The sequence below is a fragment of the Petaurus breviceps genome, unplaced genomic scaffold, assembly GCF_028583685.1.
Source record: "Petaurus breviceps papuanus isolate PSGF00001 unplaced genomic scaffold, PetGlider_PUasm1.0 90630, whole genome shotgun sequence".
In the NCBI taxonomy this organism is placed as follows: domain Eukaryota; kingdom Metazoa; phylum Chordata; class Mammalia; order Diprotodontia; family Petauridae; genus Petaurus; species Petaurus breviceps.
Window position 1 is genome coordinate 1,653,736 of NW_027187291.1, and position 17,636 is coordinate 1,671,371.

At 41.6% G+C, this 17,636-nt stretch overlaps 1 protein-coding gene across 3 annotated transcripts in view; it reads right to left on the minus strand.

Moving 5' to 3' along the window:
* Positions 1–12,281, minus strand: part of SKAP1 (src kinase associated phosphoprotein 1) — a 391,122-nt gene extending 378,841 nt beyond the window's left edge. For 2 of the 3 annotated variants that reach the window (XM_069064333.1, XM_069064332.1), the window contains exon 1: positions 11,813–12,275. In XM_069064333.1, coding sequence (XP_068920434.1) covers positions 11,813–11,861 — 49 coding nt within the window. In that variant the 5' untranslated portion in view covers positions 11,862–12,275. Of the gene's footprint in view, positions 1–11,812 lie in introns of all 3 variants that reach the window. The other variant, XM_069064334.1, reaches the window with a different exon arrangement.
* Between the last annotated feature and the right edge of the window lie 5,355 nt (positions 12,282–17,636).

Consider the following 17,636-nt stretch of genomic DNA (forward strand, 5'->3'; position numbering starts at 1 on the left):
TCATTTCCCTGATGCCATGGTCCTCTTTGAAAACAAAGGACAAACGCAACAACAACAACAGCCTAGCATGGTGCCTGGCATACAGTAAGCACTTAATAAGTGTCTGCTGATTAATTTTAAAAATCAACCACTGAGCTAACCATATCAAGGTTTTCTAGTTCCACACTTTCAGGGATTCTAAAATCCATACCTAATTTGCAGATGCTTTCAATGCCATAGAACAAACCCTCCCCCTTTTCCAGGACTGTTTTCCCTTTCACCAAATGCCTGCCAGCCCAGTTACACTGTCTCTGGGGAATTCCTGCCTTAAGCCCACTCCCCACCTTCTCACTTCACTCCTTCCAATGCAGTTAGTCTGTCAGAATCCATCCATCCACAAGGAGCTGTCAGGAGATTGCAAGGGGAAAGAAGGAACCAGTTCTTCACCTCCCTCCCCAGTCCTGATTCCTGTTTCTCATTCTCTTCTCAGAAGCCCCAACTCTTATCCTTTTTTATCTCCCCCATTCCTACTACTCATCCAAGGCCCCATCTTTATTCCTTCCCCTTCCCACTTCCATTTTTCCCCTCCAGGGTTCCAACTCCATTTTTCTGCTCTCAACTATCCCCTGCAGAGCTGTAAAGAGAGGGAACACCCAGGGCATCTTAGTGGGCTTGGATGGCATGGGGCAGCTAGGTGGCTGAGTGCCTCTAGCTCTGAGCTCTAACTCTGGAGTCCAGAGAGAGTACTTGTGTTTAGATTCTGCCTCAGTCACTTACTAGAGGAGTCAGTGCAGTCACTGAAACTCTGTTTGCATCAGTTTCTTCGTCTATAAAATGGGATAATAATAATAGCATCTCCTTCCCAGGGTTGTTATGAGAATCAAATGATATAACATAAATATGGCACTTTGCAAACTTTAAAACACTATATAAATGCAAGATATTTTTATTATAGCATCAAGTTAACGAGGGTAATTAGTTATAATAGGAAATTCCTAGGGGGCCCACTTCCTCCTACTTATACCTGTACCTAAATGGAGCTCCACCCCAATGCTGCCCTATATCTCCATCCCCACCAATCCCCCTTCAAGCATCATTGTCTCCAGCAGCAACCTTGTTGTGTCCAGGGTCTCCACTCATGAAGTAGCCCAAAGTTTCTCCCTCACTTCTTCTTGATCTGCTATCTAAGATCTCCCCCAATTGATTTTTAAAAGATGATTTAAAAAAGCAGGTATGTGGGCATAGTAGATAGTCTGTTAGATTCAGAGTCAGAAAGACCTGATTTCAAGTCCTACCATATATCATTTCCATTTGTCAAAACCTGGGCAAACTACTTGATCTCTGCCTTAGTTTCTTCTGTTAAATGGGAAATAATAGTAGAACTTACAGATTTGTTGTGAGGTTTAAATAAGATAGCACAAAGCCTTTTGTAAATCCTAAACCAATATATAAATGCTAGCTATTATTATTTTAAAAGAAAAAGTGATTTCATATAGTGTTGCAAAGGCATTTTTGTTGGTGCTTTTCTTAGGCAAAAGAATTGCTCATTACATTTATGAACCTTGTGCTGCTGGATCCCTTACCCCAAAACCAGTGACTTGGAAGCCCCAGCTCTCATTGCCTGTCAGGTGGGAGGATGGAGAGATGGCAAAAATCGCCTTTTCTGATATTGGAGCTCTGAGCACATTTCCTCAAAGAAATACAGTTATTCCTTACACATTGTGGGGGTTAGGGGCTAGAAAATCTGTGTAAAATTTTTGGCCATCCTTTCATAACAAAAAAGTCTCAGTTTTTTCTTTTTCTTTTACAGAACCTTATTGTAAAATGCTGGTTGACATACAATACTAAACATATGTTTCATGCATTGCTGAGTTTCTAAACTTTTTCTGCTGACTTTCGAATGTCATCTATGTCTTCCACAAAACTCCCCCCAAAATTCTCATTTAACTTCTTATGCTGACCCACAATATAATCTAAATTTCAATGGGGAAAGTCATGATGTAGAAGGGATAACTGTATTATTATATTTGGTGGTTAAGTTCTACAAAAGAGATTATATTTCAAATATACTAGTGTTTAATTTGTGGGCTGCCCTAGAAACCTAAACACCAAGTATAACATTCTTTTCCTAAGAAAATGCTTCCCAAGTTTCAAACACCCTAAGCAGCACTTTTAAAAAACACCACGTTAGTCATCTGTGGTACCATCTCCAGTCAAATACGTGAACTTTCAAAGTGGATATGGAAGAAATTTTGTAAGTAGGATGCTACTTCCTCTTTTATTTTTAATCTAGTACGTGGCACATAGTAAGAGCTTAACAAATGTTTCTTGACTGACCAATTCCATTGATGTAAGGAACTCCTCCTGTGAAAACTCCCTCTACGCATAACTTACTGTTTCAGAGTGTGATCTGGGGGAAGTTTATGAGGGATAGAGTGACTTGTTAATGGTCACTCAGCTAGCAGGACTTCAACTCAGGCTGACTCCAAGCCTAGTCCTCATTCTTCCATATCAGGATGCCTCTTTTCATCCTTCATGCCTGTCTTAAAGTCACTCATGCCTGATAATTTTTAACCAGGGCATCAAGATGGCACAATGGGATAAAGTGCCAGGCCTAGAGTCGGGAAGACTCAGCTTCCTGAATTCAAATCTGGCCTCACACACTTATTAGCTGTGTGACCCTGGGCAAGTCACTTCACCCTGCTTGCCTCTGTTCTCTCACCTATAAAACAAGCTGGAGAAGGAAATGGCAAACCACTCCAATATCTTTGCCAAGAAAACCCCAGATGGTGTCACAAAGAGTCAAACATAACCAAACAACAATTTTTTTAACTAAACACAGTTTCCTCTACCTGAAAAGCATGTAACCCCTTGAATTTCATTCAGGGATTTCTGGGTGTTTTGCACAGTTCCTTAAACCTGCCAATCCCCCTTGGGTTTTATGTTTGCTTTTAGTCCTAGTGTATGATTTCCTCAGTATGGGGAATTCTTGTACTGATCAAGATCAGAAACTCTTCTTTAACTGAGTCTTATAGAAGTAACTGAGGCTCTGAGAGGCAGGTGACTTGCCCATGGTGACACAGCTGGAATGCGTTGGAGGAAGAACCAGGTCTTTCCAATTCCAGTTGTCCATACACTTTGCTCTGAGTTATTCAGGCCATTTAAAAGATGAAGTTCAAAGACATTAAATGACTTCCAGGTCTCAGTGAGTTTCTTCCTTCCCTTCTTCCTGGGTATGGATTTCCCTCCTTCCATAATAATGTCTAGTATTTCTAGAGTACTTTCAGGTTTGCAAAGCACTTTGCAAATATTTTCTTTTGCCCTCACAACAATCTTAGGAGGTAGGTGCTATTATTATCCCCATTTTACAGATAAGGAAACTGAGGCAAATAGACGTTCAGTGACTTGTCCAGGGTCATAGAGTCAGTATCTAAGGATGTATTTGAAGTCAAGCTTTCCTGATTCTAGGTCCAGGGTTTATCCAACTAGCTGCCTCCATCATTCCTCTGAACTACTGCATCCTACAGCACCCACCCCCATCCCTAAATCTCACTATATTTTAGGAAAAGGCTCATGAGAACACAGAAAAACTTCATTTTTCCATGGTGTTTCTATGCTAAGACAACCGTCTCAATAAGAGGCTAAGCTGCTTAGTGATTAGAAAATACTAGAAGACTTAGATGAACTGATGCAAAGTGAAATGAGCAGAACCAGAACATTATATATACTAACAGCAATATTGTATGATAATCAACTGTAAATGACTTAGCTATTCTCAGTAATAAGACGATCCAAGGAAATTCTGAAGGACTTATGATGAAAAATGCTATTCACCTCCAGAGAAAGAACTGATAGAATCTGAAGGCAGATTGAAGCATACTTTTTTTAAACTTTATTGTTCTTGGGAGGTTGGGCTGCCTTTTATTTGCAATCTGGCTAATGTAGAAATGTTTTGCATGACTGCACATATATAATCAATATCAAACTGCTTGCCTTCTCAAGGAAAAGGAAGGGAAATGAGGGAGGGAAAGAATATGGAACTCAAAATTTTTTAAGTGAATGTTAAAAAAAATTGTTTACTAGATGGATAAAAAGATAATAAAGAAAATACCAAAGAATAAAAAGTTACATCATTAGCAAATGACTTACCATCAGCCTTCACTATCTTTTCCCTTGCACAAATTTAAGAATAAACTTAGACAATGGAACTGAGCAACTTAAAGCTTGACAAACCATCTGGTGGAACCACCCAACCTATCCCACAGCACTGACATACTAGATAAAGCAGGCAATATATCTGAAACAGAGGGAAAACAACATAGAAAGGATAAAATAGCTAAACTTGTAGAACTTTCCATCTGGTGGTTTCCAAGATGTGAAAAACAAGACCCACAAATGAGAATATTCTTTTTTTTTAAAGACTCCATAAACATGCTAAAATGTCAAACCTAACTTCTTTCATAATACTAAAAAATAACAATAGCTAGCACTTATATATTGTTTTAAGTTTTGCAAAGCACTATATATATCTTATCTCATTGAAGCCTCACAATAACCCTAAGGTTGGTGCCCTATTAACTGGAGTGGTCTGCTATTTCCTTCTTCAACTCACTTTACAGATGAGGAAACTGAGGCAAACAGGGTTAAGTGACTTGCCCTAAGTCTCACAGCTAATAAATGTCTGAGGCCAGATTTGAACTCAGGAAGAGCAGTCTTCCTGACTTCAGGGTGGAGGCTCTGTGCACTATGGTGCCCCCTACATGACTTGGAAGGAACCTTAGAAGTCATCTAGTCCACCCTCTTATATGGATGAAAAATCTGGAGCTTGGAAAGGTTAACTTTAACTCTATATTTAACACTCTCTCCACTGGAACAGACTGCCTGTAGGTACATACCTTTGTATTAATTTATCTGTGTATATTGTTTCTGATCAAGAGGCTATAAGCTCTTTGAGATAAGGAGCTGGTTATTTGTTTTCTGGTCTTGGTATGTCCAGCATCTATCAGAACCTTATATATAGTTGGTACTTAATAAGTGCTTATTGATTGAATTAAGATATTTAAAGAAGAAAAAATACATCATGAATCTTTGGAAACAAGAAAAATATGCAATAATAATTCACCTATCTGGCTATTCAGACAATAGTCAAAAACAAGGAAACAAAAAAGGTCTCTGCAGTCAAAATAGATGTCACAAAATCTATACATTAAAATCAGGCAATCTGCTCACAAGAAAGCCCCTCAAAACTTACTTCCTTTTATTTTTACTGAAAATTCTAGCAAACTTAGATGACTGGTTTCTAAACCCAGGATAGATTTGAAACAGCAAATCAGAAACTGGAGCTTTCTTTTCAAAGGGAAGGGGGCTGATGTTACAGGCAGATACAATGACAACCTGGGAATATGGCAGCTGCTAGCAATGTAAGAAACAAAACTGCAGAAAGCAGTAAGAAAACCAAAAACACAACTCAAAAAGTATAGCAACCTTGGCACTACTTAATCTCCCAAAGGATCTGTGGTCTCATCGATGTGAGTGTTCCCTCCAGTATTATAGAATGCAACCCACCCATGCCTGCCCGTCCTGTACTTACTCTTGCCCATATTTTTCCATAAGTTTGCCAATGTCACCTCTCCAAAATGCAAGAGCTACTTTGTGTATGGCAGACACACTCAATGGGCACTGAGGGTATCCATATTTCAGTATAATATAATTGATAGCATTCATAAGAAAAGACTAAATTCTATCTTGCTTAAGTATTCTTGTACGTCAGACATTTTAGAAAGTTCTCCATCCAAAATAGTTAGAATATTCCAAGGATTCAGAGCAATCATTCCCAAAGGTTTCTAGAGAGCCATGGTTTTACTATACTGAATCAGATTTTTAAGGTTGGCTGCATCAACCAATAGAAAGGGAGGCTGTAATCCGGAAGGAAATGGTTAATAGCTATTTCATTCAAAGGTGGTTTAAAGTAACCATAGGCATTTCAGAATCTTAAAAGAGATTGTGAAAACAATGTGTTGATCCTGTTTGGACTTTATTTTGTAATCCAGACAGAAGGATTTCTATACCTTATAGGTAACTGGTGCCAACTCAATAGACATTGAACAACAATCAGGCCCCACTTGTTTACAAAAGCTCCTCCTCTCCCCCCAAAAAATGATTACAGTCACCATATTTTGCCTCTGCTTCAGAGGCCCTGCCAGAAAGACAAAGGAAATACTGGTTAAGTTTATATCTCTCTATGACAACGATTATGCACACCGACAGCGTTCTGTTGTTTTTTCCCCCGGAGCTGCTACTATCACAAGCTACAGAAAGATAGCTGACTTCATCAAAAGCGAAGTTATTTGACAAACAGACCTGAATATTCCCCCTTCTTTCAACAAATCCAAAGAATGCCCTTCACTGTACTTATCTTTAATGTACTTATGTGTTGATAGGCAACTAGTTACTACTTCTATTGGGAGCATTTGACAGAATCTATTTGAGAAGACCATTTCCTTGACTATTATTGTTTTGATCTTTGCCAAAACTCCAATAAAGCATTTCCAAGCTTTTAAGGAAAATGATGCATTCTGAACGTAAGAAATTATGTTCATTTTTTATGATTCAAAACATTTGCTTCAATATGTTAAAATTTTAAAAGCACATTTCTCCATCAGAAGAAAATATTCTTGTCATTCTGTTCAATAAATAAATAAGTCAAGTTTTGAGTTTATGGCTGTAAATGGCCTCTCTTAAATCACTGTTGGGGTGCCTGTGTCTCAGTCTATGAAACTAGTGATTCATTGTAGAAATTCAAAAATCTGTCCCTGCCCTCTCTGCCCCCTACTTATAATGACACTCGTGGTATAGCTCATGTACCCCAGAAGTTCCACAAAGAGATTTTGTAATGATCAGGACCTACATAGAATCATGGAACATAAGGGCTGAAGGGGGCTTTAGAGGCAACACACGGCAGTGTAAATAGAACCAGGCTTGTAGTCGGAAAGATTTGCCTCAATGGAATGGCTGTGTGACCATGGGCAAGCCATATAAGCTATATGGACCTCAGTTTCCTCATCTGTAAAGTGGGAAAGGAGGTTTGGACTAGATGGTAGCTGAGACCACTTCCAGCTCTAAATGTACAGTCCCATGGTCCTTTGAGTTCAATTTGTAGCCAGATATGAGTCTACTCTAAACCATGCCCTGCCTAAAGTCTCCCCATTCCTCTCCATCCTCCACTCAGCTGTAAAAATGATCCTCCTAAAGGCAGATCTGACTGTCTGTTGTTATTGTTCAGTCCTACCTGACTTTATGTAACCCCATTTAGGGTTTTCTTGGCAGAAATACTGGAGTGGTTTGTCATTTCCTTCTCCAGCTCATTTTACAGATGAGGAAACTGAAGCAAACAGGGTTAAGTGACTTGTCCAGGGTCACATAGATAGTAAATGTTTGAGGTTGGATTTGAACTCAGGAAGAGGAGTTTTCCTAACTCTAGGTCCAGCACTCTATCCGTTGCACCACCTAACTTCACATATCACTCCCATATTTAATAAACTCCAGTGGCTCCCTATCACCTCCATAATTAATAATAATAATAATAATAATATCTGTTTGGCATTTAAAGTCCTATAAAACCTGGTACCTCCTCTCCTTCTAGTCTTCTTACACCTCATTGCCCCCTCACACTCCCCAACCCTGACTATATTCTGGGATCCAATCACACTGGTTTGTCTCTTTATTCTTCAAATAATCCACTCCATGTCTCAACTATAAGTAAGCATCTTCACCGGTTGTCCCCCATGCCTGGGATTCTCTCTCTCCTCATCTCCACCTCCTGCCCTCCCTGGCATCCTTCAAGGATGTTTTAAGTCCAGCTTAAATCCCATCTTCTGTGAGAAGTCCTTCTTTATCCCCCTTAATGCTAGCATCTTCTCTTCACTGATTACCTCCAATCTGTCCTGTATATATGTTGTCTGTATATAATTGTTTATATACCTACCGCATTTGACTGGATTTTTGCTCCCTTTGTATCTTTAGAGATTGGCTTCATGCCTAGCAAAGAGTAGGTGCATAATAAAGGCTAGCTGACTAACTGGTATAAATTACTGATTGCGTGATAAATGGGCATTTAGGGTAAATATTAAATGTAAAAGTAAATGTTCAGCTTTTGCTTAAAGATAAATAAGAGAAGAACCAACCACCTGCCTGAGGCAGCCCTTTCCATTTTTTTTCAGCTGTTAAAATGTTTTTTTCCTTACTTTGAAATATATAATCTATCCCCTTTCAATTTCTACCCTTAGTTCTGTCCTATGGAGTTAAGAAAGTCTGATACCTCTTTCACATAAAAACCCTTCAAATACTTGAAAATAACTATAATGTTTGATCATAAGATCAAAGATTTAGAGCTGGAAGGGGCATTACATGTCATCTAGTCCCATCACCTCATTTTTCTTTCTTGTGTTCTCCCCCTTTTCTCTCTCCCCCTCTCTTTTCTTTCTCTCTGTCTCTTCCCTCTTTCTCTGTCTCTCTGTCTGTCTCTCTCTGTCTCTCTCTTCCTTCTCTCTCTTTCCTCTCTCTTTTTTGCTCTCTGTCTCTCTCATTCTCTCTCTTTCTCACTCTCTCCCCCCCCCCCCACTCAGTAAACAGCAACTAATAAAGAAGTGTTTATATGTTCTAACAACCCAAATTTTCATGTCTGGAAGACAGTATCAGCTGATTCGCACCTGGAGCTGTACACCATTGGCTGGGGAAAGGAAATAAGCCTTTATATAGTGCCTACTATGTGTCAGCCACTGTGCTAAGCACTTTTTACAGGTAATATCACATTTGATCCTCAAAACAACCCTGAAAAGTAGGTGATATTATTATCCCCACTTTATAGTTGAGGAAAGCAAGGCAAATAGAGGTTAAGTAACTTGCCCAAGGTCACACAGCTGATCAGACAGATTTGAACTCAGGTCTTCCTGACTCAAGGCCCAGCATTCTATCCACTTCACCACCAGCTGCCTGATATTGTAATAGGCATGAAAAACCACACAAATAACAAATTCTTAACACACTCACTAAAAGAATCTTTACTTATGTTTATTCCTCACTACCTATTTTTTGAGGTAAATGTAAACTTTTCAGAAAAATATCCTTAACAAATATGTTAACCAAGTGAGTTCCTTAAATTTTAACCTCAGACTCCACCTTATATACTAGGAGGCCCAAGCACCATACAGATTGTTAAGACACAGCAAGTTTGATACAGAAGTATGTGACATGCAATTAATCTCCATTCATAGCCTGCTATACTTGTCAGCAAACAAAGGCCCTGCTTTAGAAGGAGATCTGAAGACTTCAATTAAAAACAGTCAGCTAACAAGAAAATAATCTAAGTTAAAGGAAGGTGGCAGGTGCAGAAATGAGTTGTTTACCAAAGTGTCAGTTCCAAACAATAAAATGCCGCACATCAAAAATGCTGAAGGGGTAGCTTTCAATGCTAAAGCCGCTCAAAACAAATAGGGGCCTGCCTAGGGCTCTGGGCCTGCCTTCATCAGAGCAAAGCAGTGGAGGAGTTTAGAGAAGTCTGTTATATATAGTCATATATTTGTGCGTGTTTAGTGTATGTATATACAGTGTATATAAGGTATATATATGTATATATATAGTGTGTGTACATATTGTATGTATATGTGGTGTGTATATATAAAGTATGTTTATATATAGGTGGTGTGCAAAAATAGTATATATAGTGTGTGTATATGTGGTATATATGTACTATATGCATATAGAATGTGTATATATAGCGTGTATGTATAGATTATATATAGTATGTGTCTACATAGTGTATAAATGTGAGAATAATATACTATGTCTATATGGTATGTATATGTATATATAAACGCATGTGTGTATACATAGTGTGTATATCATGTATATGTATTGGATGTATTTGGTATATATATTGTGTACATATAGTATGCATATGGTACACATATATAGTCTCTGTGTATGTATATACAATATATATACACATGTATGAGATGCCAATGTAAAAAGAAAATACAAGGTCAGGGGAGAATTTCAGTTAATCCCACTAACTTTTAAGCATCTACTATGTGCCAGGTGCTAGGCTAGGGAAAACAAAAATGAAACAACCCCAGCATACAGAGCTTACATTTTAGGGAGGGGGGAAATATAATATGTATGCAAGTAAGGAAATCAAAATCATTTCCAAGAGGTAGACAGTGCTAATAATTAGCAAAATCAGGATAAAGTCTCCTAGCCTTGGCTTTGAAGAGTGAATTCGACTTAGGAAGAACTGGGAAGAATCTGGGCCCCTCAGCAGCCTCCTCTAAGCCAAAAACCAAAAGAACTTGTAATTTGTATACAAATGCCTAATACTGTGGAGGAAAGTGTCAAGAAGCAAAAGGTGAAGAAAGAAGTACCCCAAGGTAATGACCTCTTCAATGTATAAGCAGTTTCTCATTATTAAAGCCAAATTTTACAGAGGTTATAATTAAGATGGATTCTAAGTATCTCAACCTCAAAGCAGCATCTGGCTGGTAAAGAATGATAATACACAGGAATAAGCCAGAAATGAAACCTAATGCTGAGAATAGGAACTGAAGGCCTTTGTCAAAGATATTATCTGAACTGTGGAATGTCAGACCTGGAAGGAATGTAAAATATCATCTTTCCTCCTCATTTAACAGAAAAGGAAACTGAGACCTACAAAGAGAAAGTGATTTCCTTGCCAAAAGTCACAAAGGCAATATATACCCAACTTGGGATTTGAACCCAGATCATGGAATTTGTGTAGAACTGCAAAACCCTAATTTTATCCAAAAATCCTGAGGTCCATGAATGTTAAATGACTTGGTGGAGATATTAAATGACAGAGGCAGTAATTGAACCCAGATCCTTTGCCCAAGGTTGCAGCATGAGTGGAGCCAGGGCTACAAAAGAGGTCTCTTAAATCAAGGCCTGTGTTCTTTCCACAACAGCACTAACAGGAGGTTAAGGGAAATAAGAAGTTATTTCAAGTGGAAATGGGGGATCATAGCATGCCTCCTGAAGCATGACTATAGTTATGTATGAATAGTCTGATAAAGAGATACTTAATGAAGTATGGACTCCATGACCCCATCCTCAAAAGTCAGCTAAAAGAACAAAAATCATTGTCACTTTTGAGTTCTTCAGTGGCGTTTTAATCTAAAAAAGTCCCATCTGCCTGAGTTCACTTCTACCAACTGCCTGTTGGTGAAATCTACTTTAATCTTGGGAACTTAAAAAAGTTTCCATGTGGCCATAACTTTTAAAAGGGCATGGACCAGCCCACTAGCCTTAGGATGCTTTTTTAGGATGCCACAACTGATGATCTGAAGGACCTCTTGAGAGAGGAGGGCAGGTCCTGCCCCTGAGAGAATCACCTGATCACAGATTTGTACTTGGAAGAGACTTAAGAGGCAGCCTAGCCCAAATCCCTCATTTAGAGATAGGGAAAATGAGACCCAGAGAGGTTAAATAAATAGTCTAAGTCACACTGGCTTCCGTCTCCAAGTAAGATGGGAGAGTCCTTCAGGTTCACCAAGTACACAAGAAACCCAGACTCCCCTGCCCCTCATCCCCCGACCTTTGCACAGACCATTGGCAGGGCTACAGGCTCCCAGAGACCTCTCCCAGCCCCACTTTAAGCAGGAAGGTGAGACTGGGCGGAGGATCATGATGGGAGGTGGGTCAAGGAGCCTATGCTAGGGGACGCCTACCCCCAAATTCCCCAAGGCCTCATTTCCTTTCTCAACCTCACCGCCTCAAAACTCTCTGCAGCCGGGGTGGGGGCGGGGAGGGCACCAGACTTTACCTTCCAAGAGCCAACGGATCTCCTCGGGGAGGGTGGCAGCAGCCTGCATTTGGAGGGAACTGGAGAGAGGCTGGGGCACGGGTGAGGGCTGGAGGGGCTGATGACCTTGGCCAAGAGAAGGAAGGTGAGATGTGTGCTTGGAAAGGGAAGAACAGCGGGTGGAACCGGCCGGTGAGGCACCTGCTGCCCGGTCACGGTGGGGGCTGGGGCTCCTTGCTGCTGCTGGGGTTCCTGCTGATGCTTTTGGGGCCGCCTCTACAGCCGAGGGTGCTGCCTCCTGAGAACGGGGCGGGGCACACGGGAGGGGACTACTCAGGAAGCGGCGCGCGCTGCGGGGCGCGTGGCGAGCACGGGAGGGGCAAGAAGGTGCAGTACCCCACGGGCGGGATGGGAGGGGCGCAGCCTACGACGCTCGGAAGTTAGGGTTAGTGCCCTGTGCCCTGCCAACACCCGGCCCTCCCCTGTTCTGCATGTGCAGGATGCTGGGGAGGCGGGGGGAAGGGAAGAGTGGTGACACGTACCTTGACCCCCAAGTCTTTTAGAGATCCAAACCTATAATTGTTTTTGGCCTAGTGTTGGTAAAGAGATTGGAAAAAGGCCATCTAACCCAGCCCTTTCGCATTCTAGAAGCCCCCATCCTCCCTTCCAATCAGATCTTGAGCTCTTGGAAAGGAACAGTCTACCACGTAGACCACGTACAGCCCACGTGAGGAGTGAATCCTTCTTTAAATAGGGCACGCGGGGACAGAAGCCTGGGGAGAAGATGACACAGACGCTGGGGGGGGGGGTGGGGGGGGGGACGACGACTTGGGCTAAGCATGTAAGTCATGTAGTTTTATATATGAACTTCAAACTATTCGACTATTTAGACCCCTGATCCCTGCCCACTAAGCTGGGATCCTGGAAGGACAGAGAATGTTCACTTGTGTAAGCTAAATTCTAATGCTAAACCGGCATGCGGGGTAAATTCGCCTAAATAAGTCATCTCAAATCCAGCAAGATTGGGGCCCAGCAAGGTTGGGAGAGATTCAAGGAGCCAAAGGCAATTGACTTGCTGCTGGTAACAAATATTACCTGCTATAGACCTTGTACTTACTCCTCTCTACGCTTCTTTTAACATCCCTTTCTCTCCCCCCAGTTGAATATAAGCTTCTTGAGAGCTTATTCTGTTTTTCCTTTATATCTCCTGCTCTTAGCATAATAGCTGGCATATGCTGTTGTTACACTGATGATGAGTCCTGTCCCACTCATTGTGACCCCATTTGGAATTTTCTTGGTAAAGGTACTATAGTGATTTGCTATTTCCTTCTCAAGCTCATTTTACAGATGAGGGAAATGAGGCAAATGGGTTTCAGTGACTTGCCCAGGCACAGCTTAATAAGTATCTGAGGTCAGATTTGAACTCAGGTCTTCCTGACTCCAGACCTGGCACTCTTTCTAGCTGGCACATAGTACGTGCTTAATAAATGTTCATTGAATTGAATTGACAGAGATGTAGGAAAAAGAAGGATGTATTCTGGAGGTCAAACTGATTTCACAGGTGTCCATAAGGTTCACTCAGTCAGTGTTTGGCAACCAGAACTACATTTTTAAACAGGGTGGGTTAGATTGCACTTCATTGCTGTTAGGAGTATTCTGAAGTCACAATTTTTTTCAGGGAAATTTGGCTATGGTAGACACCATAGTTTAAACTGCCTTTCATTTCCCAAGCATTTGTTAAGCATGCACTTTAGGTTTCTGGCCCCAGTGATATCAAAATGGTTAAACTGCCTGACTTTGGGGTCCAAAGGTCTTACCATAGCAGACTGGGTAAATTACCAGAATGCTTTAGTACTGAACAGTTTCTAAGGCCTCTCACCATAGAAAAGTACCCCACAAGGCTTCCTTTCCCAACTTACACAAATGTCTAATTGTCCTGTGCAGAAAAATACTCCAATTTTTTGAAAGAGCCAAGATTTCATCTAACTGGACACTTCTTGCACCAACACATTGCCACCCTTCTCCATCTTAGGAGATACTTTTATTAGTGGCAGTGGCTAAAAGAGTAATAGTGATTTTTTTCATCAATGTAAGGAATTCCCAGTGTAAAATCCCCCTCCACTGATGCAGGTCAGTAATGTTTCTGTCATTTACAGTTTTTGAGCACTGCTAAGAGGGAAAATAAGTGACTTGCCCATGAAAATGCTACCTCTAACATTTACATAGTGTTTTAAAGTTTGCAAAGCCCTTTATATAATGGGGTTCAAATCCCAACTCTGACACTACCTATGTGACTTTGGACAAATCACTTAACCTCCCTGTGCCTGTGTTTATTCATCTGTAAAAAAAAAATGAGGGGATTGGACTAGAAAGTCTTGAAGGCCCCTTCCAGTCCTAAATCTGTGATTCCGTGATGCATCTCATTTGAGGAGTTATCCCTGTTTTATAGATGAGGAAGCAGAATCTCCGATGAAATGCCTTGCCCATGGTCTCTCATAACTAGTATCGGCAGAAAGACTGGAAACCAAGACATCCTAATTCCAAGTCCAGAACAACACCTTCTACTCTATAAAAATCACCTGATGGTCAATGAAGAAGCCTCTTCACATTTAGTGAGGCCCAGTCTTTGAAGCAACACTAATGCAGTCAATCAGTAGTGTACACTCTGAGGTTTTCAGAACTTGCATTTTGCCAGTATAAGCCACCAAGAACATAACGTCTCTGTGCTCCAGATCACATCCCTAAGACTTATAAATTACAGAAGGTTTGCTTACCCCCAAAATGTCATTATTATTCTGGCCATGGCAACTCACCTCCTCTTTGTGTCCTCTTCTGTTTGCCCATTTCCCTTCTATGGTAGAAGAGAGCATAAGGCTCAATGCTTCGTTTTCTGCTAAGATACTTTGACGTGTATGAGGTGACATTAAAGCCAGATACCTGGAGAGTCTTCTGAACCTTACTATGAGGCTTAAATTATAGTGGTGGAAATTGCAGAAATATATAGTATACCAAGTGGACAATAGGGAAATTAGAAATTTGGTTGTTGTTCACTTGTGTCCAACTCTTCATGACCCTGTGGACTATACTGTCCATGGGGTTTTGTGGCAAAGATACTGGAGTGGTTTGCCATTTCCTTCTCTAGTGGATTAAGGCAAACAGGTTAAGTGACTTACTCAGAGTCACACAGCTAGCAAGTGTCTGAGTCTGAATTTGAACTCAAGTCTTCTGACTCCAAGCCCAGCATTCTATCCACTGAGCCACCTAGCTGCCTCCTGGCAATCTGCTAGGGTGGCTTAACTGTGATCTCCTATTACCTGCATCTGTGCTTTCTATGAAGTCACAGGTGATCCAGAGAACAGAATGGAGGTTCTTTGTGGGAAATTTCTTTCTTTCTTCCTTTTTTTTTGGTCTTTTTATCCCTAGTGCCAAGCAGAATATCTTGTACATGATAGGTGTTAATAAATATTTGTTAAATTTATTGAAGAAAAAAGAATAAAAGAATCACATAGCTTTGGTGCTTGACATTCTTTCTTCCTGGTTGAATCTACAGTCTTGGAGAGACAGAGGTAGTGAGAGGTGTTGCAAGTGACTGGCAGATTCCAATACAGTATTGTCATGTTGCATCAAGGCCCCTTCATTGCAGATGGAAACCTGCCTCTGTACATCAGAACAGCCCCACTTTAATCATCTTAGGACCCAGGTTCAGCAGCCAACCTCACTCCTAATGACATTCTGTTAAATGGACAAATTCCTCTGAAGCCTTGTCCTGCTTTGAAATCCAATTTCACAGGAAGCCAAATCTGATTGGGGGTCGTCATGGAAACCACACTGAGGAGCCTTCAAGGAGCTGAAGAGAGGCAAGGCAAAATGTGATAGTTGAGTCCTTTACTCTTCTGTCGGAAATATCAAAGGGATCTGGAGAGGTTGGCAGCAGGTATGGACCTGTTCTGTGTGGCTGGGTACCATGTGACTGTCACTGGAGGTAAGCAGCCAGCTGTCTCTGCACACACAGTCAGGGACTGGAGTGGAATACACAAGTCCCAGGTGTCTGTCTGCCTCCTTCTCAGTTCCTCTTCTTCCCTTTCCAGCCCTGTCCCACTAGCACTGCCCCCCTGTCTCCAGCAAAATCTTAGCATCCCCCTTCTTAGCTGTCATCTCATTTAGAGGTTAACAATAAAGGGATAACAAGGTTAAGACTCAGGGCTCTTGCTGATAAGGGGTTCTTTGGAGCACAGGCCGTGAAATTAATCTGAAATTTCTTGTAATTAGATAAGATAAGAGTATCTATAGAGATGCCCAGCAGCCAAAGATGGAGTGCAGGGGCCTACCATTCAGAGCATTTGCAACCTTGACCCCCTCTCCTCACACTCACTCACTCACACACACACACACACACACACACACACACACGAGTCTGCAGACACAGAGAACAGAAAGGAAGTCACACGCCTGCCATCTGCGTAGGTTGGATATTGAGGGCATAGAACTCAGCCGGTCTATGGACTGGCTGGGCAGTGGTGCATCTGGTGTGAGGAGTTAATAAATATGCATCCATGGTGGGGGTGCAAGGAAAGGTCTCCACCAGGAGGAAGCTAATGCACCTGGTGTGGCACGAGGGGAGACAATTGCAGGCAAGGCTAGCCAGCTGGCACTGGCCCTGCTCTGGTGAGATGGGCATGGAGGGGAGATAACAGCGTCCAAAGGGAGTTTTCTATGGGGGCCCTGTTTTTTTCCAGGCTGAGGGATGGGTGAGGCTTAATTCACATCTTGCTATCGATCCTTGGACATAGGTTGCAGTCTGTGGCAGAGCTGCTGGCCTCTGTCCTGTGGATGTGCTGCTGCCCCACACCTCCACCTCTCTCTCCCAATCCCATCAACTGGCTTTATTGACTCTTTTATTGACAATGCTGGGGCCTAATGAGGAGAAGAACTGCACACTTCATTAAGGGCTGAGAAAGGGGAGATAATGCATCCTGCTAACCCAGACAACAAGACCCACTGCTGCTGGTGGGGGTGGAGAGGCAGGAAACCTCTGAGGGAGGGGAAATATGCATTCTATTCAAACCAAGTCAGTGACTTCCTGTGCAGGCACTTTACCCTTTAGCAGTTCAGTAGTTTACAAGGGATCTTGCTGATATTGCTTAGTTAACCCTTAAGTGAAGGAGTGAGGCTTGGATTAACCTCATCGCCCTGTAGGCAACCACAGAATGTCAGCAGTGGGAGGCACCTTAGAGATGATCCAGTCTAACCCTTCCTTCCCCACAGCCCTCCATCTTAAAGAGGAAGAAACTGAAGTTCAGAGAGAACAGGCCCAAATTCAAACATCTAGTAGAAGGCAATCCTGAACTTGACTCCTAGCTCAAAGCATTTCCCACAATACCACCCTATTCTAGCTCTCAAATAAGCAGGTGCTCTTGCGTCCTGGAAATTGGGCAAAGTTTCTAAGCAATGGGTTATACCAGAGAAACAAAACATGGAGTGGAATAGAGCTCTGGATCTGGGGTCGAAGGACCTGAATTTGAATCTTGGCTCTGCTACTGACTACTTGGTTGCCCTTGGACAAGTTACCTAAAGTCCCTGTGCCTTGGACTTTTCATCTATACAGTGAGGTGTTCGGACTAGATGACCTTGATGGTCCTGCAAGCTTTATATTTAATGGAGATCTATGAAGGGTTGGCAACTTATAGACCCTGAAGCAATATCGGTGACCTACTTTACTTCCAAAATATCTTCACTACTGTCTTTCTCTTTTTCAAAGCTCTCATTCCCTTTATTTCCCTTTTATTTCCATTCTTCCCCTTCCTCTTTTTCCCATCTGCTTTTCCTGCTTCTTTCTTGGGCCAGA